The sequence below is a fragment of the Agelaius tricolor genome, unplaced genomic scaffold (assembly GCF_023055355.1).
Source record: "Agelaius tricolor isolate 1412-34295 unplaced genomic scaffold, bAgeTri1.0.p SCAF_27, whole genome shotgun sequence".
Lineage (NCBI taxonomy): Eukaryota > Metazoa > Chordata > Aves > Passeriformes > Icteridae > Agelaius > Agelaius tricolor.
In genome coordinates this window covers 1,018,194-1,042,271 of record NW_027269287.1, presented here as the reverse complement: position 1 = coordinate 1,042,271, position 24,078 = coordinate 1,018,194, and the positions used below count along the sequence as shown (strand labels likewise).

General features: G+C 35.0%; 1 protein-coding gene across 1 annotated transcript in view; it reads left to right on the top strand.

The window, feature by feature from the left end:
- MAN2A1 (mannosidase alpha class 2A member 1) overlaps positions 1-3,168 on the top strand; it is a 107,059-nt gene extending 103,891 nt beyond the window's left edge. Inside the window, exon 22 of the mRNA XM_071448570.1 lies at positions 181-3,168. Coding sequence (XP_071304671.1) covers positions 181-357 — 177 coding nt within the window. The 3' untranslated portion in view covers positions 358-3,168. The remainder of the gene's footprint in view (positions 1-180) is intronic.
- The last annotated feature ends 20,910 nt before the right edge of the window (positions 3,169-24,078 follow it).

The window sequence follows — 24,078 nt, the reverse complement described above, 5'->3', positions numbered from 1 at the left end:
GAGTGACTACTGTCTAAAAAGATCTAAATTATTGCACAGTATTTGATCTATGACATTTAAAAATATTCAAAATCTTTGGCATTAGAATTTCTGGTTCCTGCAAGGAACTGTACAATTTTATGATATTTACTGCTTCTTCTAAATGTAGTTTTTTCTGTTTTTTTTTTTTTTTTCCTCCAGATACAGGTGCATAAACTCTTTACCAAATTCAGAGTGGAAAGTCTTACACCCACATCTTTATCTTTGATGCATTCACCTCCAGATGCCAGAAATATAAGTGAAATAAATATGAGTTCTATGGAGATAAATACATTCCGGATTCGGCTGAGATTAAATCCTGCTTTCATACTCAGATAAAGAAGAATCTGCAATTGTATCTCCTCTGAGTTTCATGTGCAATAAGAGGCACATTAATGTTATTTCCAGCTTCTGGATACTGTGAGAAAAAGATGCATTCTATAGTTTGCTTTTTTTTTTTTGACCAACACAATGAAAAGCCATTTGCAAGCAACTTTTTTTTGGTTCCGATTTTTTCCCCCCATAAAATAGCAACATCATTATCAGTTAATACAACAAATGAAGAAATTTCTATGGATGTTAACCTCTCAACAGATTAAATCTCAGGTTAAATGCTAATTAATGATGTTTCTGGTGTTTTAATTTTCATAAACAGGGGATTAGATTTTAAACAGCCTTCTTTTCCTGATTGTTGATGAATTTATGTGTGAATAACTCAGTGTAAAATGTCCTGATGCAGCTTGGGAAAAAAATGGAATAAAATGTTCCTGTGTAGTAGCTAATGTCCAAATATTTGCAATCACTTATATAAATGACAATAATCTCAATTTATTCCGCAATTAATTTCAGTTTATTCAACACAAAGGGGATTATTAATTGTGGTAAAATGAAAGCCTGCAGTACTTGTGATAAGTGATGGTAGATTTTAATACTTCTACCATTCACCTGAGTTATGTAAATAGAAAAACCTGAACCTACAAAGTAATTTTGCAATGGAATTGTTTAATAAAACTCCCATTTTGTTACTTGACACACTGGGATATGTGCAATTATTCCATTACCATGATGAGAAATGTTCATAATTATCATGAATACAAGATTTTTTATAAAACTCATTTAGATACCAGTGTCCTCTGAAATGAGTTTTCTATTTCAATATTACCATATCAAAATAAATGTGCCTTATTTTTGATATGTCTTGTTACAATTTTGGTGTCTATGTTAATGTTTTCGGGGAAAAGGTAGTTTATATAATACTTAAGCTGTGTATCTCCTATTTGACAATGCTGGCCACACTGATCTATGTACTCCTGCACCAAGTTTGTGCTACCTTATTCTGAACATTTTGACTATTTGAATGTATTAATATGATGTTATAACATGAAACACCAACAAAAAAAGAATTACTGTAGAAGCTAAATTCAGCTGCTTTCAAGAAAATTGCAACTTGATGCAAAGAGTTGATAGTAAGCAAGATAGAGTTTGCAAACCCATCAAAACATGTGCTTGCATGTCACAGACTGTGGTGACCTGTTAATTCCAAATCATGTGCCTATATTTTAAACAACATTTTACAAACTTACAACCTCACTTACATTGCCAGTGTTCATGTTACTGAAGAATGGAGACTTTGCTTTTTCCCATATTAATTCATATTTAGTGCTTAAGCCATCCAAATGTGGAAAGCATTTCCCTAAGTAGAGCTGCTGTTTACAGTTATATATATATAAACATTCACTTGAGTATGATCCCATTTTATAGTTGTCATTTATTTTTATAGCTCGTTCTTCTATCTCTCGCTTGTGCTCTACTTTTCCATACCCTGTTGCTTATCCTCAATACTAATGCATGAAAAGTCATCATAACTGGTAAAAAGATGTGCTAGCTCTAATATTGCTTCCTGTATTTAGTTTCATCATTGTTGTTCAACAATTGTATCAAATATCAAAATCTATCAAATTATTTCATGTAGCTACAGGCTATCTAAAAATAAAATGAAAGTCATACTTAGATTTTATGCATTGTCACAGGTTGGATCTCTGTTGAGATTGTGTAGATTTTCTTAATTCAATCTACTGTGTGTTTTGTAATAATGGGAATACTTTAGTAGGATCTGGTGCAAGTTACATCAAGAATACAGGAATCTCTAACCACAAATGGAAGAATCAGATAAATCCAATAAATGGATGTTTTCATGCAATAAACATGTACTGTAACTTCTTAGAAAAAGTATTTGAAAATGCTGGAATTTGTTGGAACTGAAAGCTTAGTAGACTTGCCAGCAGAAATTTCTCATAACACTTATTTTGTTGCTTCTTCAGAATTAAAATGTTTAAGATACTTTCTTTTATGTGTTCTGTGCAGGAAAACATTCAAAATACTGTTTCAGTCTTGCCAGACAGAAAAGGAAAATTTTGATGCAATAAAATTTTAAAGTGTTTTGCCTCTTGGAATTGCTTTGAAAGGTTTTTCATATAGCATTGCTTCTTTACTTTTATCATCAGCTGTATAATCATGGTGCCTGAATCTTCCTTAACCAGCAGATTTTTTTTTTTTTTTTTTTTTTTTTTTTTTTGTGTGTGTGTGTAATGACAGCTTCAATTTAAGATCTTTTCCTGAAATCCCTTACTAAATCAAAACTCCAGTCAAAGTCTCAAAAAGAATTTTGCTTGAATTGGTTCGGAATGTTGCTGTCAATGAGGTTGTGTTTTCCTTGGGTTGCGTTTTTTGTTGGATTTTTGTTTTGCACAAGTCTTAATGAATTCTTATGTTGTTTCTTTGTGAATTGGCCATATAATTCAATTTTATTATTTTGGGGTATTTTTCTGTTTTTATAGCTGCTGGGTTTGGAGCTATTCGTTGAGAGAAGCAAGCATCTTTACCTTGCCAGTATGATTTTAAGTACAGTGCTGTGTAAGAAATGGTTTAAAACCTTGTAATTACTTTCCATACAAGAATTGTACCTGTTCTGATTTTATGGTTTGGGGTTTTTTTACGTTCATTTATCTTAATTTTCTTTGGTTTACTTGCTCATGTTATCTGAAACAAACTGATTTCAGCTGAAGGTTTTTGATATTTTCTCTTGGAAGGTTTTATATCTTATGGGGATATGTAAAATAAGATCTCTAATAAAAGGTAATGTTATTGTGAGATGTGGTCAGCGTCATCAATGCCTTGGTTTTAACAAACTGTAGTTTGTTTTTTTTTAAATGAGAGAAACAACAAACATAACTTCTTTGAAAAGGTTGATATGTCAGTATCTGTTGGGAATGATAGTTATCTGTAGTGAGATCAAAGGTGCAATCTATTTCACAGCTGCTGAAGAGAAGAGGATAGATGCTCACTTCAGAGATGTAAACATGTGAGATTGCACAGTGTGGGAAGGAAATGGGCAGCTCTTTTGCAAAGGAAGTCATGCACTGACTTAATAGAAAGTATTAGAAGGTTTAAAATTCTAGAATTTCTTTTACTTGAGTCAATGTTTATCTTTGAAGCATTGGGGAGCAATGAAATGGAAGCTGTTCTTGTAAATTAAAAACCACACTATTAGAAAATAGCAAGTCAAAATAACAGTTCAACTGTAATTAGACTGAACACTTTTTAAAAAAATATTTAATGCTAATATAATGTTCTGTAATTGTGCAGGGCAAATTGAACAGGAGTAGATGTTTTATGGGTTTGCTTCCCAAAGTGGTGGTGGAGCTTGAACATAATGACTTGCAAAGACAATAAAGTATAAATTTCAGTCAGTGCCTGAGGCTATTTAATGTTTGTCTGGATAGTGTTAACTGTAAATATAAAAGCATATACACACACAAAGTAAATCCACATAATTTTAAAGCTGATGTTTCAAGATAAAACCTGGAAGGTAGCAATGGGTATGGGTCTAATTTAAAGCAGCCCTTCACCATTTTAAGGTCATCCTATTTTGGAATCCATATATATCAGCATGTCCATGTGGATAGAACATATTCTATTAATTCCAGTAATCAATAATTTATTCTTTTACTATATGAAATTATACTAACTATATTTGATGTATGCCTGTGCATTGTGTTTTAAAAAACATGCAGGATCTCTCTCTATATCTTTACTGATAGTGACACTATTGCTCAGATTAAATGGGTTATTTGTCTCGTGATGGATTATATATCTCTATGGTAAAATATAAAACATAGAGTCCGTCATTGACTGTTGTTATTTTTGGATAACTATTCTGTTATAATATAACAAATTTCAAAAATCAGCCAAAGGCATTAATTTTGTCTTCTAAAAAGGGAACTTATAAACATAATATATTGTCTAGAATAAGCTCAAGTGAATGGAGAATTATTAGGATTTTTCAGACAGTTCTGTTACTGACAAAAATTTGTCTGTCCCCAGTTTCTCTGTAAATTAAAATATTAAATTTTGGACCTGTAAGTCTTTCAATATGCATGTTTTAGGAAGGAATAAATATTTAAAGTCTATATTGCATCACCTAATCTTTGTACACCAGAATTTCTGTGGAGCATCAGTAGTGCATGATTTCCATTACTCCCCTTCCTTTAGGTAAATAATTTAATAGCAGTAAGAGTAGTAAGAAATTAATTAATTTTTTTAAAAATATCCATAATTTATATAAAATTATGCTATTTGGGCTACAAAAGCAAAGACATTTTTAATTACACATGTCAGAGCTTCTGGTTTTCAGTATAGCACATTCTTCCTCTTATGCAGTGCCTGTTAATGTGATGCCCAGTCTACAAAAATCATTCATATTTTAGGTATCAGTAGACTGGAGACTCTGGTCACAGTTTTACCTCCACCACAGTTTTACCTCCACCATTGCCACTTCTTTTGCATCAGAGACATCCATCATACAGGAAAGCGAGGGAACAATGGCTTTGTTTCTTTCAAATCATGACATGCAAAGTCTCATGGTCTCCCCAGATAGCTGGTCTATTTTCATTTCTGTCTTAACTTACTTCTTTTGTCTTATCTCCGTTCTTGGCATGCCAGCTAAAAGTGTGGTCATTTGTAGGCTCTGGCACCCACACAGCCTTCCAGCTCTGCCCATTGCACATGATGGAACTCTCTGGAGCTGGGTATCTGCAGTGTCAGCCAGAGCATGGGGTGTGATAGATTCTTCAAGAATTACATGTTTTAAGTCTACATCAATGATCATGCAAATGCTGTGCATTTCCAACTTGCCAGAACTGCCTCGCATCACTGGCCTGCTCCTCAGAAATACACATCTTTGTATCTCAAATCCACTTGAACATGGTTCAGTGCCATTCTCCCTTTTTCGCTTCCTCAATTTCATGATATAAACCACTTTGTTTCAGGACCTTTTGGTCATCCTGTAACCTACATTCCAGAAGTCCTGCATATGTTCAGAATGAATAATTACCTGTCTTGCAGTTAAAAATGTCTAATGAAGATAAAATAGATCCTAAGTAAGCTGTGTTGTCTGAATCACTTGCAGTAGTATAGAGACACACAGCTTTGCGAACACAAGATGACCTTTTTTTCACAAAATGCTTTAATACCTGTTACAGTGAAAAGATGTATTATCTGTGTTCTCTTTTATTTGAAATTATTTAAAACTATTTATTTTATAGGCTAAAACAAACAGTATGAGTTTAATGGAAGCAATTCAGATTGATAGCAATGGTGTCAAAAAATTGAATACAGCTGTCAAACATTCTTAATGGAGCATGCTAGTGAAAGTCCTTCAACCAGATAAAGAGTTAAGGTTTGCATGGCAAAAGGAATTTGTTTGTTTTGACAAACAAATCAGTCCATTTGACTGACCAAATCAGTCTCATTGCTTTTTCTTGTCTATTAGTAAGTGTATATTAGTAAGACTCGGCTAGTATAATGTGGGAAAGAATCTGCAAAAGCTCAAATGGAGCTGTAAGGCAAACTTACTCAAATGGGTTACACAAGGATTCACAAACTATTAGCCTAATTGGTATTCAAATACACAAAATGAGTTGGGAATTTTTATTCATCAAATATTGGGCCTTTGGAAGATAAGTCAAGCGATAATAATTACATTGTGTTGGGTTTTAAAATAGGTAATCAATATGTAATTGCTGATAGGAAAGGTACCTTACAATTTGAATTTTTTTACATTTTTAAAGATACACTCTGTGCAAAAACTCATGATTTGCAGCTCTTGATAGCTTTCCAGAGAGGAGACATGAGATGTAGCTGAAATGGGAAATCTGTAGTTTGGAAAGTTTTAGTTGTTAAAGCTCCTGCAGATGCAGATGAGAAATGGAACTCAGTTCATTTTCTGAATATTTTTGATAACTCTTACCCAGATGGTAGGATATTGTGATTTTAATATATGAAACAGTGAATCAAATATGTCCTAGGCAGGAAGGAAAAGTGTTCTGTCCTTGATGCTGAAGAGCATTCCTTGATGATGATATACATTTAATTGGGGAGAAAAAAACAGCTCTTCCAAGATGGGATTCAGAGCATTCTTCTAAATCCAAGAAAAAAAAGTCTGTGTTTAACTGACCTAGCAAGAGTTTAGTAGAGGTGTGAGTGTGACAGAAGCACCATATAAATAAGGATCAATAGCTAAAGAAAAGACGAGATATTCCACAGGGCTTTGTCAAAATCTATGTGGAATCTTAGAGCAGCCCTCATAATTTTCCCATGTTTTAATTAAAAAATTAAAAACACCAAACAAGCCCCCATCTCACCACCCCCAACAGACATCCAGACTCTGAGAATGCCGTGTCATCTCTGTCATGACTTTTAAAATTTGGCAGCATAATGTCTGTAGAATTCCAGTTCAATTTTCTGTTGCAAATTGTGATCAAAATATAAGTTTTTTTGGGCTTTCTAGTCACAGTATTTTCACAGTGGCACTGCCTAAAGCATTATGTGCCCAAAGCCTGGTGACTGTGGTGACAGGCTGTATTTTGGATATGCAGGTCACCAAAGAACAGGGTTGAAAAGATGCTGGCTGTGTTGTGATGGGAGGTGTAGAACTGTGGGTGGTCAGGGTGTGAGTTTACAGTTCCTCTAAAAGTGAGAGCAATCAGTAATTTAATGTTGCCTTACATATGGATCAAGTTGAAAACTGAGATTAAAAGAATTTTTAACAATTGGCATTGTTGCATAGTAACTTGGCACCAATGTTTTGTTTAATTTTGTGTTCTACACTTGGCTTTAAAAGTAGGTACTGGTAAATCAAAATTAATCCAAAGGGCAAAGGGAAAACAATTTTGTGATAATGACAGAGCTTCAATAGAACAAAGGGATTTGTCTGAAATTATGCTTCAAACTATGTTTGAAGGCTCTTGCTTGTTTGCTGAAGGGTGCTGTCTTGGTACATGTTGCAGTCTGAATAAGAATCAATAAAGTTTCATTGATCTGTGAAAACACAAAGTTGTCAATATGATCAAATGGGAAGAAATGTGAATAATATTTTAAAAATTAAAATCCACAAAGAGAAATTTCCATGGACAGAAATGGAAGTGAGAAAGCAGACAGCCCTAGAACACAATTTCCTAAACAGACATAAATGAAAGGAGTTTTGTTGGACTTTGCTTCACACATCACCTGCTTATAGATTTGCCAGTTTTTCAGAAGAAACACCAATGTATATTCTAGTGGTCAAGGCTGGAAAAATTACAGTGGCTGTTCATATACTTATCTACCCACTTTTTCTTTCACACTGGACATAGGTTTAGGGACACAGAGCTTATTTTAAGAATTTATTGAAAGAATCAAGTATATAGTAATTTTCCCTACTGTGCGTATTGCTGTTACTATAGAAGAAAGTCTGTAGTTACTACAGAGTTTTTTGGTTCAATCTAATGAACAAGTAAACACTTGCTAATCAGCAAATCTGAAATTCTACTGTGTTCATTTTGAATTCAGTATTTGTTGAATTACTTCGGAAAACAGCAACACATTTCGGGTGAAAAAGAATTTCTTTGCTCTGGGAGAGTTATGTTATGGTCCAATGATTAAAAGAAATATAAATATTTAAATTCCTACTGATGGTAAAAGGCTTTAAAACTCCTTGCACTCAAAGGTAGCTAATTTTTTTTAAGGAAAAGAGACAACTAAGTGGATTTATGGAATTGGAAAATCAACAGGAAAGTATGTATTCTAGAAATATTCTTCACTTTCAAATTAATGATAAATTGTTCCGATCACACAGAGAATGATTGAATGTCAAAAATAAAGTTTTTGACAGGGGAGAGAAAAAATGGATGATGATCAGAGCATGGCTCCACTGCTCATCACAGGCAGAAGGATCTTTTAAGATTATTTCATTATTTTAAATTGTTGGATATTCTACAGTTCTAGAAACTTCAGTCAAGGTAAAAGAGAATGAAACTGGGGAAAAGGGAAATTTGGCATTTGGAAATGTGCAAATACTGGGACTGAGAGAGCATCTAGCCAAGATGAGGTCACTGGGAGAACAGCAAAGTACATTGGTGTCAACAAATCTGTGACTTGGATGAGGACTGAAACTTAACAAGAATAAAGAAAAGTTCATAGCGAATACACATTTTCATGTCTATTAGAGACCAAGGGAGAAATGTGAACGTGCAGTTCCTTGGTAAGGTGAAATATTTGGAATCTAAAAATTCATACTATTTTAAGAAAGATTTGTCTTCGACCAATAGGGAGGGGACAGAAGGGATTGGCATGGTGGCTTTTGTGAGATATTTGTATAAAGATGAGATCAGTTTACAGCATCTGCTTGCCTAAAACCAGTCAGTATTGCCCTGGTTGACAAACAGCCACATTTCTTATAGCCAGACAGCAGCAGATAACCTTAAACACCTCTTGCTTGGAGATCTTGGAAAGCACAGGTGGATTTCTGTCATTGGAAAAGTGTGCAGGTCTGCCAACACAAGCCGATAATGGTTCCAGTATGAGAAGATAAATATGACTCTGACTTCAGGCAAGCCAAATGGAGAAGCCCTTGACAAAAAAAAGGTTATTTGATTTGCTTCACTCTGAGAATAGCAGCTGATACAAGCTCCTATCTGAAAATGGGAAATAAAAAATCTTAATGTTCTCACCCAGGTAACAAAACAGTGTCTAAACTAAATGTAGATCTCAACAGTTTATCTAAATGTCTTCAATTTAAGTCTGATTAAATATGTTTTAACATAAGGGCCATGCTACTGAAAGCCAAAAATTTGTAACTGTGAATTTAAACAGAAAAGACAGAAAAAAGAGATTTAAAAAAGTCGAACAAAATAATCTTTCTCAGTTTTACTTTCAATGATGGCTTAGGTTGGTAGCTAAAACCAAACAGTGCTTTGTTCAGTCTCCATCAGGTGTTTGAATGTTTCATCTTGATTGAAATTATAAAAGTTTCTTAATACCATCACATTCCCATGTAGTAATTTATTTAGATATATATTTTGAAGTCACTGGGATTTTGAAAATTAGAACTCAGGCTTTGATCATGTCTCTCTGAGACACAAGGGGCCAGTTCATAAAACAGAAGATGTGTTTGGATGTGTTTGTAGCAGATTTTGTCAGAAAAGCAGAAATACTAAAAGCATTAAATAATTTCATGTAGGAGCACACTCAATGGCAGCAACCATGCAGACCAGTGTGGAAAGGGAAACAGTGGCCACAGGAGGCTTTTTCTTTTGTTTTTCTGTGTTCAAGGAGAGGAAATACCTCTTTAGAGTGACTCAGAGAATTGTGTTCTTAGGTGCACAGAAACACTCCCTTCACAGCCCTTTCCAAGGTGCTTATATGGATCATTTGGGGCTCAGCTTTATCATTGGAATGTGATGTCACATCAAGAGATCAAACAGATTTTACACAGCAGTCCTGGAGCCAAGAGGATGTCTAAAAATAAGAATTTAAATGAAAAGAAATGTAACAGAATATAAAGACAAATTCAAAAATATATATTTTGGGAAGTTGTGATCTAAAAAATTTAGTGTCAATAACAGCTGTAAGATCAATGCTAGAAGATAGTCTGTGTGTAAGAATTCCAAATAATTTGTTTACACAGGATGCTTTCCCAGTTAATGCACAGGTGTACAAGTAAGGACGACATTCATGTGCTCCGCAGATATTGATTACAGTACAAGACCACTGGATCTGTGCTCTTCTCAAAGCCTGTTCAAATTTATGTAATCCTCCTATAGAGCAACAAAGGGACAAAACACAGTTAAAAATCATGTACCTTTTCAATTTAGTGAATGCAGTGATCTTATTTCAATTTATGAGTTTGCATGCTATAGGGTGCAAGGGAACATATTGTTGGCTTATATTTTGAATTTCAGGAAATAATTTTATTTAGGACAGACTCTCTTGAAAATAGAATATTTTATCAACATAAACTATTGTGAGACAACTGTTCATAAATTTAAAAGATTGATTTTTATGTAACACTTCTGCACTGTTTCACATTCTTGAAAATTATAAGATCTTTAAATTAATTAGTGCACCAATCAGTTTAAATGTTTTTTCCTTGAAATTTATATGACTTAATCTATAATTTAAAAGCGGAATCAAGGAATATTACACTTTCAGTCTAAACTTATACTATCTTTATCTATGTACTAAAATACAGGCAACCAGAGCATTCACATCTCATTCCTGTTGCCATGACAATGGCTTTAGTCCCTCTTTTGTGCATGGAAGGGCTTGCTTTCTTTCTCCAAGCATGATGCTCATCTGCTCCGAATTCCTTACATGAAGAAAGATAAGATAAGGCTAATAGAAGACTAACAACAAACAAGATAAGAAAACATGTGTGATTGTAAGTATGTCTTCGAATACAATTGAGGGAAAGTTATGAATGCAAAATTTCTTTAAGCAAACACCTACACATGGCCAAGCTTTTCTGACTATACATCTCTGCTTTTGTAAGAAAACTAATACAGTTAAGAAGAGGATGTGTGAATTTTTATACAGTTTTCACCATAATTTCGGACACAATGAGGTTTGTGCCTGAAGACAGAAGGTCAAAATAAAATGTCATTTACATTCCTGCAGCTTCTTGCATTCCTGCAGTGTCTTGTCAATTCAGACAAGAGAGAGAATTGCTATTGCAGATAATTTTCTCCATTGTTCACTATTTAAATACTTCTGTTCATCTGCACAAGCAGTCTTCTAGTGCATCATCACTGCATCAGAAAAAAACATGTCCAAAATTATTTCCATGCTGTTTACTCCAAGACTGTAAATACAATTGTGAGTTTAGGAGAGAAAGTGTCACCATTTCTTCTTCATTGTCTTAAAAGTTTTTTATCTCAGAGTCCTCTACCTTCTAGCAAATGGTGCAACATTTCACTGAAAGAAGTCTCTGAGTCTTCCCAGTAGCAGCATTCAGTATATGTAACACTGTTACTGACCTTTCAGCAGCAAATAATGGGAATTCTTGCAGTTGTGGACCACATCCACATCTTGTATGTTACCAATTATTCTACTAGTAAGCAAAGACTGCTATCCAATTTTTTATTATCAGTTGCCAAAACTTTCATAAGAAAGTTTACAAGTTAAATCATCTATGTAAAAAAAAATTCACCTAGTTTATGTATAAATCATTCTGGAAATTGTTTGAGAGTTTAATAATCAGTTCTTACAGCTATCACCATGAGACACTGGATTCACAGAGAGGATATGTAGTGTAAAAACAATGCCATTAACCTTCTGTTCACTTCCAACAGAAACAGAAGATTCTTGCTTCCAAATTATTTTTATATTGCTTTATCTGATTGCCTAGAAGGGAAAATATAACTAAAACCTATAGCTTGCCATAATAAGGCCAGAAAAGCCCTGTGCATTATGATGATATTCACTTGCATTACTTGCATTATAATGAGTCAGTTCTGGTTCAATGAGAGTTGGGAGCATTCATTGCACATTCATGCAGTGTCCTGCGAACTGTTCTGTCATTTCCTGTGTTGGAAAAATGTTATGTTGGGACAGCTAGTTATATTTTTCTCTCCAAAACTAAGTCTGATGTAATCCATTACAAACTGTGGAATGGAACATGCTGCCCCTCAAAGAAATGAGAGGTGGACACCATTCTCTCTTAGCATTAAAGTTTTCTTGGCTTTTCCTAATTTTAGATTTGTTGTCTCTTACAGATCCCAGTCCTTCATGATGATGCAGCCTCAATTGCTGTTTTTTTCAGCTGTGTAAAGTTCATGTGCTGACACTGACTGCTCTGCTGGAGGTTGCACTGTGAGTTGGGTCATTAGGGAAGTGATCTGGGGAGAACATGTTTGCTTTTCCTTATCCTAAAGAGTGTACACTCTGTGGTCTAGGTTTTTTTGTGAGAAGCTTCAGGTCACTTTCCAGAGGGCTCCTTCTGTTTGATATTCATATCAGTCAGTAGTAAGTATAAATTGTAAGTATTCACCTATTTCAACCAATTCTTTGTGATTTTAGGATTCTCTAGCTGCAGGCTGACAAGACTGTCTGAATTGTTCTTGAAACAGAAATTTGGTACTTAATTTCCTCTCAAGATGGAATTTCTAGGGATTTACAAGTGGACACTCTTAACTTTAAGAGCTGTAGGGGTAGGTAAGCTGTACAACCCTACAGTTCAGTTTTGGTGTCTCACAAACTTAATTCTCACTTTTCTGTGTGCTTTACAGTAAGCCTAATTCTGCTATTCTCCTTTATGAATACCAAAGGAAATCACATTATAAAACTGCTTTAGTGTTTTCCAAAGGAATATTTTTTAACAAGAAACAATATCTTTACATTATACATTAGATGCAGAATATATTTTTCGATTTTATGGAGAACTCATTGTTGATACAAGTAATAATAATTATCTAATAAACACTCTTATACAGTTATTAATTTACATTAAGACAAGCAAGATAACAGAAATGTCGCACTAAGAGGAAGTCGGTTTCCAGTGAGCCAGTAGTGTTAGGAGAAAAGGTGTTTGACTGTGAATTTTAAGGTTCCTCCTCTACACATCAATCAAATTCCATCCTCATTCCAGTACACAAAGTTCTAACACTTCTGTTGGCCTGTCTGGTACCACAAAACAACTGCACAGAAATTAGAAATTACTGGTGATTTTAGAGATTCAATTGACTCTTCGCTTTCTTGGAGTATTCTATTTTCCAAAACAGAGTAGCTTTTGGCTTTGTAGAACCAGATGCATATTGATATCTATTGCAAACCTTGATTTCATTTTTTTCTTACTGTCTTTTAAAATAATGTCTATTAATATTAAGCTTTTAGGCAGTGGAGCTTTAATTTTTTGTCACTTCAGGTTAGAATATTGCCTATTGTAGATGATAACCACGTCTGTTCCTTAGCTGGGAATACACAGGATTATTTTAGGGTTGGAGAGAAAAGGGGATAATATAACAAACAAATGTGCACATGTAGCACAACTGTGGGAGGCATTCTGGCTCAAATGGCTGGGTCAGAAATCCATATTTGCAAATGTTCTTAAATCTAGATGAGTATGCAAAAGAGATACTTTTTTCATGAACATTTTCCCGGGATTGAATTTCTAACTATATAAAATTTAAAAACATAAATAAAGTCTGGATGTGCCTGCTTCATTTTGTCTTGCAGCTGTTGAAAACAATGACATCCAAAAAATTACATGAGCAGGGCTCAAAATAACAGCCAATTTCATGTCTCTCAGGAAAGCTTTTTTTATTCAAAATTGATATTATTGAAAATTTTGTTCTGTGACAATTTGTGCTGGCCAGCATGATGGTGGACTAGAATAAGTAGGATATTTATTAGAAAATGAATGTAAGCTAAAATAAATTTATAGATGTTCAAGACGACTCTCCTTTTCAGCAGCCCCAAGTATCCCTTGGCTATCATCTATATTTACTATGAATTTAGCTGACCTGACACAGATTGCTGAGATTTGCACTTGTTTACCAACTATCCAATTTAGCTGGGATGTTTGTATTGCAGGTTCTTGAATGAGTCTCAGACAATGACAGAATCTGGTGATGGTAAATTAAAATACGTGAAATGGATAATTCTTATTCACCTTCCACTAGACTGGTGAGTAGGGATTTTCTATAGGTAAAAGTGAAAAATATGGCTAATCTCTGGTGTCAAAGGGGTTCCACCCAGAAGGGCCCAGTGCCCAACACTTGCCTTTGCGGCTGATAGTCTGCTTGAGTTGTGGTGAAAAATTATTCTCTAATACACTCAGATGTGGATGGCTTCTTCAGGTGGCTTTCTCTGAGCTGCTACTGAACACAGTTGATCCTGACTTGTTGGGGGTGGGATTAACACCCAAAAGTTAGCTGCTGCATATCAGCCTGGGATCAGCTGCCTATATGTCTAGTCTGCTTTTTCTTTTTTTGCCAGAGAATGCTTAATTAAAAATTGTGACCTTGCAGAGTTAGTTCCCCTTAGATATTTGTTTAAAACTCACTCTATCATCAGTACTGCAATAGATGTCATACTTTTTTTGCTTTCTTCAGCTTTTCTTAATTTTTAAATTTCTTAGTAGTAGTTCTTTTTTCTCTTCACAATTTTGTACTAGCCAACAGCTGGTTGCAATAGATCAAATCAAAAATAGGATTAAACTGTTGAAGATATGCTAGATAGCATCAACAAATTTCTGACTTTTTGCTACAAATAATCCCCCAATATCAATTTTTGAGGGCTCTACCTAGGAGTTTTTGGAACCTTCCCTGATGTGAATACCTCAGGGAATGATCACTGAGATGATCACTCAGAGCAAGAAAAGAAAAAAAAAGGCTGCTCTCTCTTTAGAGATATTTACAATATGTACATTTATAACTTACCGTTCTGTCTGTCTTCCTCAGAGTCCCAACTCTAGATTCTTGGACTGAGAAGAAGTGATTAGGAAATCTACTCATTTATAATTCTATATACATTGGAAATAAGAGCAGGAGGCTTGCGTTGATTCAGGATGAGAATGCAAAACTCTCTGCTGAACAGTATCTTTACACTTGTACCCACAGCACAAATATCTATAAATGGATGCAAATACAAGGTTTGGCTTATTTTAACAGTAAGGACAAAGCACAGAGACTGTTGTATTTACATCTATACTCCTATTCCCTGGTAGTCTTACCATCTTCAGATCCTCCAAGAGGTGTCTGTTCATTTGTCTGGCATCAAAGTTATTAACAGCAGTTAACTTCTCCTTTAGAAAACTAAAAGAATTACAGTAGTCTTTATCTTCTATTTTATCACCCCCAACCCTCCCCCCTGACCTTGTCTTTCATAAGATTTTCTCTTAACTGCTTATTTCTAATGAGATGGGAAGGAGTAATTTAAAATTTTTTTCCTTTTCTTTTTCTCCTGCTTCTTTCTACATCTATGTCTATTTATCATTAGACAAGACCTGTATATTCAAAAAGAAAAGACCCTAGTGCCAAATTAATCATATTCAGAAATTATTACAGAGCAATTCTCTTTCTGTAAGATTCATAACTGGTTATTTCTGAGTTCATCCTTTTAGAGGCATAAATAAGCAAAAACACTTGTCTATGATTGATCTATAACCTAGCAAAACATATCTAATGTTTTTTTAGGCATCTAGCTAGCAATTAGTCTCAGGAAAAAATCTGAAAGAAGAGAAAGGGTAATACCTTATTTATCACATGAAATATTCATTAGTTTTCCTGAAGGCTTCCTGCATAATTCATATAAATATTTGAATCACCTGACCAACAGAGACACTACAAAGTTAATGGTTTTTATGATGGTGCACTTACTTCCTTGTATGCAGATAAAAGTTTGATGGAATTGATCTCTTCTGATTGTAATTTGTTTTAAAGATTTTCTTTTCAACTAGGTCTTCTGGTACAAGAAATTCTCTGGATTGTCTTGAAAAGGAAAACACCTTTCCCTCATTTTTCTGATTTTATGTTATTCCTCTGATATTGAATCCTTATTTAAATGTTTTTGTCTTTCAGTAGCTTCAGGCTTGCACAAAGATTAAAATCCTATTGGCATTCCCATAGTCTTTGGATATCTTTGAAACTAGAGTCTTTTCTCTGAAATAGTTCTGGCATTTGCTGTAACACTTTGTCCAGACTTCAACTGATGTTTCAACAATTTTAGTAGACTTAATGCTTCAGTATTTTCCCTCAAACATATCTTCTGTATTGGCATGAAAATGCCTTTATTCAGAAACACACCTTTAATTCTGGGCATGTATATCTACTGAAGTTTTTTCTTTATTTTTTATTGGTTTATAATCTTTTGGCACCAATTGTACTTTTCAGGCTTAGGCATTGCAATACATTTACAAGAGACAAGACAAATGGACTGGGAAATTAATTTCAGAATATGGAAACATATATGCATACAAAATTATGGGCTATAAAGTAGCTATTACTGAAAAAAAATTGTGCATGTCTTTGAAAATGTCAGATTGAGTGCTCAGTAGCAGATAAGAAGAAAATCACAGCACTGGACTATATTCTTAGAAGGAGAGATAAGGAAAAAAAACCCAAACCACACCAAAAATACCAGAAAATATTAATGAGAATTTGCACATATCAATATTATGTCCCTGTATTTAATATTTTCAATAGTTCTAATTATTTCATCTTTCAAATGTTATACTAAAATTTGAAAAAATATTGGGTACAGAACAGAGAAAATTAGAGTCACTTCAATATGAGGGAAGATTGAAAAGCTGAGACTCATCAACAAAAAAAACCCAGAAAAAACAAAGAACAAAAAAAACCCAAACCAAAACCCCAAACCAATCCAAACAAACAAACAAACAAACAAAAAAACAAAAAAAAAACCAAACCAAAAAACAAAAACCCAAAGAACCAAATGAAACAAAAAGAAAAAGAGGACATAGCTTCACAAAGATGTCAGACAAATTCAGAAAGGAATCTGATGGCTGTTAAAAACAAGAGCCTGAGCAAACCCAAAGTTCTGGGAATCCCCAAGCCCTAGGATTTTGGAAGACAGGACAGTAAATTTGGGTAGGGGTTATCTAATAGTGGTCCTGTGCTAGTATTCTTGTTAAAAATTATATATTAGTTGCTGTTTGTTATACCACATGCAGTCCAAATCTGACCAATCTGATCAATTATTGTGAAAAGTCGTTTGCATAAGATGTAAATCATTTATTTCTTTCCCCTGCCCACTGTATGACTATACTTATCAATAGCATCCATTTATGCAGAATTATGTAGAATAATTCTCATTCAAGAATCTACTGAAGTGGTGGTTGTAAGAAAATAGATGCAGTTTAGATACATGGACAAAAATTTATAAGTAAGCAGAAGAGAAGTTGTGTAGTATAACCACATTGTGTATCATGTCAGTCAATCTCACCCAGCTGCCCACTGAAGTTTGGAATAAGTACAAACAATAGTTTGCAAACAGAGATACTCCTCCAGATACTTCTGAATCTTTGGTGTAAAGAAAATGAAATGCCTAAACATGCAGGAAAAAAAAAAAAGTGGTTATTTTTAATGCCTGAAAGTAGGAATGACTGTTTTTTTCCCCCCCTTCCTGTTTCTGACTATTAATTTTAAACTTGGAGACTTGAAAGCTATCATCTGAAAAAAATAGCAGTGAGTTTTTCTTGGGTCCTCAAATATCCCCTTAAGTCTTACTAGGTAGCTTAACTTATTTGACTCTTGGCAACAGAGGCAGTTTAGACTAACACAGGATTTCTTCCTTTCTCTTTGCCTTGGTGTGAACATCCTTCCCTAGCCCATCTATAGGTCATATATCAGGAATCCTATGCTCTTTAAACCCATGTGTCCTGAATCCATGCATGCTCCTATTCACATGATACAGACACCTGGTCATATCAAGATGAGGACAGCAAGAGCCCCTTGGAAGAGCTAATAACAGGGAAGACTCTGCAGCTTTCCCAGAATATGCACCCAGACTTCCCAAAACAGTCATCAGGTTTGTGTCCTGCTCTCTTTCTGCATGCTTGGGAAGAGCAGTGGTGTAGAGTGGGCCAGAAGCCAAGCTGTTTTGGCAGTAGCAGATTAGCATGCAATGAAAAGACATCCATATGGCCTTTTATATATTTTAGCTGGAATGTAGCCATGACCTGATAAAACATAGAATACATGGCACTGGCACATTGCATCAGCATACTCCTTCTCTGTTTGCCAAGGTCATGGATGAAAATGTTTAAATACCATCGGTTCTAAATCCAATACTTGAAAAATTTCCTAATTGCCTTTCTCCAGAACTCTAGCTGTTCTTTCACCAGAGCTCCTTGCCATCTCCTTTTCAGGCAGTTGATTTTTTTTTTTAAGTTCACATATTAATTCCCAGTGCTCGCTAACTTTGTGTACTTTCAGGCTGTTTAATTTCATCTATTATAGATGTTTATATACTGATATTTATTTTTCTGTCCCCAAATGATGAGAAAAGCTTCTTTGTGGTATGTTAAGCAACAAGACTGCTATGCTGCTTGAGCAGCATATCAAGGGATTTAACTAAACTGAATATAACACGTTAATAATTGCTAAAAATCTTCACTAGTAAAGCAAAAGAGGGAAGAGGAAAAAAAAGCCACTCCTCTATTCTTCAAATGAGAGGAAATTCACAAAATATAGTTCATTATAGTCAAAGAAATTGCCTACTTGCCACAAAGTTGTCAAGATTAGGGACTGGGACATCAAAAGTCCAGTGCTCAGAACATCTGAATTAATTTTTTGGGTAAATTTGAATGAACAGAATTTAATCTCTTCCATCCGCCTGCTGACACATGAACTCTGCAATGCCTTGGGACCCAAAACAAAGCTGGCACAGGAGAGAGAAGCAGATTCCCTCTTTACCTCATCTAGTGAAACAAATCCATGGCAGAAATGCTATGAGTGACTGAAGTCATCCTGGTAGGCTTGGAGAGATTGGATATGGCATGTCAGGGGGGAAAGAATCCTTTCAGAATTGATGCAGTACTCTGAATTTGTGGTATTTGTTAGTCACTGTCTTTGGAGCTATGTTATAACTCTACATATGGTCAGCAATCTATATTCATCTGTAGATGAGAATCTACTGCCCCTGTGTAGTTGATTTTGTAACACAGAATTGATACTGTTTGATATGAGTACTTTCACATTGATCCCTTCATTTTACTTTACAGCTCCAGCATACTAAATATGAATTTTGTGTTTGGTAAATCTTCTACTAAAGATTTGTTGAAAGTCATTGAAAGTTAAATTCATAAGCTGCAACTATATTCTGAATGACTCTATTCTTCTCATCTGTGGTTTATGGAGGAAAATTCCCTTGGAAAAATGTAGATCTTGAACTAGGGCACTAACAAAGGGCGATTTCATCATGTATTCCCAAAAGGCCTTGAGGTGAAGTTCAGACACATTTCAAGTAACTGCATGGCACAGATATTGTGCTACCTGGTTACTCCCGTAGCAAATAAACAGATCACAGACCTTTACATCTGTTCTTTCTGTTTGCCTTCTACAGGAAAATAGTCCTTTGTTGATGGTTTTCTATTCCTTTTTGCCAGAAGCTTAGACCTTCCAACCTAAGTGATATGTTTTAACCTACTTTAGTGCAGCACATGAGAACATTTTTCCTGCAGCTAGGAGGGAGAAATCTTGTATTGATCGAGTTGTTTGGGGTTTTTCTATTCACAGGAAACAGGGCAGAAGTCTGCATGCTTATAAATAAAACTGACTTCCGTGTACTTCTGGGGAGACGGTGCTGTACAGGTTTTGAAAGTATCACCATTTGATAAATGTGCAACATAAGCACAAAAATTAACTTTAATTTTCCCATTAGGAAGAGAAGAACAAGTTCAAGACTGGTTATACATTAAAAAATGAACTCATGGAGATTATTTGAAGAAGGGAAGACCTTGTAAATGGAAGTTGTATGAGAAAGGAAAAAGATTGGTCTTTATATTAATGCTTCTGTTCAATATCATTCAATTATTTGTCAATCATTTAATAAAAGACTGTGAGCCCCAGTCTGAAACTCATGGAATAATGAATGGCTTTATGTAAAACACTAAACACAAAAAAGTATCCCTTTCTGTGCACATATGTATAAGCACATAGAGATGTACTAATAAGCAAAACCATACCAGAAACTTCCCAGCTTTGGCTGGTAGTTGTGCAGTTTGTGCTGAAAATAGAGCCTTGAAAACTGGGGGATTCTTCTGTGCATAGATGGAATTCTTCAAATTAGAGTGCAAGTAATTGGCAAAATCTAAACTGAACATTTTGTAGGAGGAATGTGGAGGAGGCTGGTTGCATCTTGACTTATGTAAAGAGTGATCATTTTTTGTGAAGAGCTATTTCTTCTGAGGTTTGAAAGAAAATCAGTTTATGTTCTGCTCCAGTTTGTAGAAACTGATTATAAAATCAGAATCCTAACTTTCTGAAATTTTACCAATATATTGAGCAAGAAGGTAAAAAATTTATTTTTAAAGCAGACATATTTTACATTAAATAATATGCTCAAACAAAAAGAATAGATTTTTACAGAGAAGTTTGCTGAACCAAAAATGTAGGTACTTCTCTTGGACATTTTATAAGATTAGGTCTATTGCCTCATAAAGACATGTGAACCTGATTTCTTCTATTGTGTGTAAAGAATTTGCTCTAGCAGAGTGAGTCAGTGGCTCTCTAAGCCCCAACATAAGTATGATAAAAAAGATAGTGTGGTATACTCAATCAAATTTCACTTATTTCAACTTGACATTTAAGTTATAATTTGGAATTTACAGATAAACTTTTCTCAAAGCTTAGAAATGAGATAATATTCCCTGGATCTTTGTTAACAAAATGAGTCACTCTAGGGAAGAAAAATATCTTCTTTCTTATTTCCACAAGTATTTGAAATACAGAAATAGAGTCAAAAATAGTTCCTGAGGAAGAATATATCTTTATGCTGATTCAGCAATCTAGATAACATGTAATTGTTTTCCTACCTACCAGCTTCCATTCAGTAAAGAAGCAGGCAATTTGTATTTATTTTGATTTAATAATGGTTGTTTAATGTGGTTGTTTTTTAAAAGCTGGTAATTTTTTTTTTTTTAATCCAAAACCAATGTACAAGAGACTGTGCTGCAGAGAATTACATTGGACACATTTTCTCCTTATGAATGAGCTGATGTGGGTGAGATCCTTCTATGCTGCAGGGAAGAATCCTGGGAAATATCTGAACCTTTTAGTGCACAGCACTGAGACAGGCGTGGCACCAGCTGATATCCCTGCCTGAAGATGGTGGCTTCCTCTTCACTACCACTTCAAAGGTAAAGAGTTCATACAGCAGCCACACGATTGGCTGCATCCACAACAGGGTTTGAGTGCAGAAATTGTCATCCTGGTTTCAGACATAAAGGTTAGGCCACAGAGGGTTAAGTGCTAGAAACACTGGGCAGCTGCTGAATCCCACAGGGCCATGAAATGGAGCCAGAACAAAAGGCCAAAGAGCTCAGTAGCCATAAAATGCATGGAGGTAGGGAGGATGGAAAAGTATTACTGGTATCTGCAGTATTTCATTTTGTGTCTGCAAGAAAAGAATCAAAAGATATTTTGATTATTAATCATATTACTACTGAATGGCTAACTGTGATACACAACACTTAAATCCAACAGGAAGATAGCTGAAGCCACAGAAAAACTTCAAAGAGTATTTTTAAATTTCATGTAATAGAAAAGACTTTGGGTGTGTTGTATTTAAAAATAATGAAACTGCAAAAAGCCAGTGGCTTAATTAAAGAATTAGGAGATGAAAAATAACCTAGAAAGAGGACCCAACATTGATTAGGTGAACAAAACACTGGGGGAAGGGAAAGGAAGTGAAAGAAAAACCCAAAAATCCTTGTCTGATTTTGTCAAAGAAATTTGGCTCTCATCAGAAATAGTCTAGACCAGAATGAAGTATATAAAATGTAGGCATCACTCAAGAGCAAAAAGAATTATTTGAATAAATAAATAAATCTGAACTATCTCATTCAAATGTACCTAATTTAGAAAGACAGAGCTCTAACAACTGCTCAGGAAGATGCTGGAGCCAAGACAAAGCTCAGCTTGTGTATAAATTTTGCAAGAAACTTAATGACATCATTTTGCAAGTGTTTGCAAGGGCTTGTATAAAATGCACAAAATTGTGAATACCCAATAACACCACAGTCAAATTCTCCATTAAAAAATGAAAGGAATTAGTTATTAAATGATTCTAAGCTACACACTGATGTACAAAAGAGTGTGCTGCCAGAAGTGGTACTTAATAATAACAACCAAAACAGGCCTGGGTATCATACAGCTAATTCTATAAAACAAAGTGTACAAAGGACAAAGATCTCCCCAAGAGAAAAAAGCCTAGGAGTAACAGGGAGCACAGCTGTTGCCATAGGTAATACTTTTGCTTCAGCAAATATCCCTCAGTGTAATATGCCTGGTAAGAAGTGTACCTAATCTATCTGCTCAGCACAGTGATCTGAGAATGCTGCTCTGGACTGTGAACAATAAATGGAAGCCGTGTCACAAAATAAAAGAAGCTGAAGAATTTCCTTGAGGAAGCAGCAGTGGTCAGGAACAGCACTGTGAAGAACAATTTCAGTTATTTACAGATGACTCCAAAGGGAGTATTAGCACAAATCCTCTTTTCAGCAGTGAGAAAACCACTGCTTAAAACTGCAGACCATTTGTGTGTGAGGCAAGCAACAGAAATGAGGCATATTCAATGCAGAGGAGCTCTCTAATATATAGGGCTTTCAGTCTATATGGGAAGGAAGCATTACCCAAAATAGAACAAATATCTCAAACTATTACTGTTAGCAGGGGTCTTGGAGACTGGCACTCTTACTCTTCTCTATTTACTCCCCTAGAGAAAATGGAAAGGGCTTGTTGTTGGTTTTTCCATCTTTACAGGCTCACAAGTATTCTTAAAATCAATGAGTACAAAAACATTCAATGTGTAAGTGGTTCCACCTACTTCATTGGAAGCCTATTTCCATCTCTGAAAATTCTTCCTAGTCCATAATATGTCATTTGCTGTAAATATTATCATTTAAAATATCAGAAAGGATGCAAGATACTTGGGAGGAGCTGGAGCCCCTGGGAATATGAGTTATATAATGGAAAAAGTCCAAGTGCAATACTGCATAACTTGTTTAGTAGAAATAAAAAAAGCCCATAATCTTAGTCTCACAGATTTCACATTGCATTGGGAAATCAACCTTTACAGTGAAGCAAATATAATTTTTTTTGTATTTGTTGTTTCACATTTCTGTGTGAAAATACTCCCATGCCCTAGTTCCCATACCAATAACTGGGAGAAAGAGGAGCACAACTTGCTGTCTGCAGAGCTCATCACAGCAGAGACCAGCAGTCATGAAGTGGTTAAGTTCACACCCATGTCTTCAGCCACCAAATGCTTTGAAACTCAGAAACACGGGACATCAGTGAGCAGTGTGTATTATATGATTACGTCTGAGAATAGAACAAACCTTATTTTGTCAGCAAATGGCATAATGCACTTTCAGGGGTGTGTATAGGAAATGGAGGGAATCTTAGTCAAAGAAACCATAGTCTGGAATCACATGGAAGCAGGACACAGACAAATTATTCTCAGAGTGAGGAACAGAATATATGTTATTCCAATGAAATAAAACACATATTGCTCTGAGTTTGAAATGCACTATAAATGGATCTATGCTGCCAGAATTAAGATGACTGGCACACTTTAGGATATATATCTGTGCTAGCACTAAACCAGGCAATTTTGGAGCAGTGTATGGGAGAAGTAGGATCAGATTTCAGGGTGAAGAGACTCACATCTTGAGCAAGTCACTCAAATCACTGACAGGTTTGCACTGAAGGGAAATAGAAACAGGTAGTTTTAAAGGCTTGTAGGGACATGCCTCCATGTACATCAATTACATCTTCAAATTCAGTGTAGGCATAGGATAAATGGATAAATGATATAAAGGCATTAAATGAAAGCTCCCAGTTCTAGACAATGGAAATAGTAAGAAAAGCCTGAACAAATAAAAGCAGTAGGGAGATGCAAAAAGGGATTAGGGTCTCAATGCAGGCAGTATCACAAAATGTAGTGATTTAAAAAGAAGGGGAAGGCAGAACAAAATGTTTTGAAGTGAAAAAGCTGGTTCAA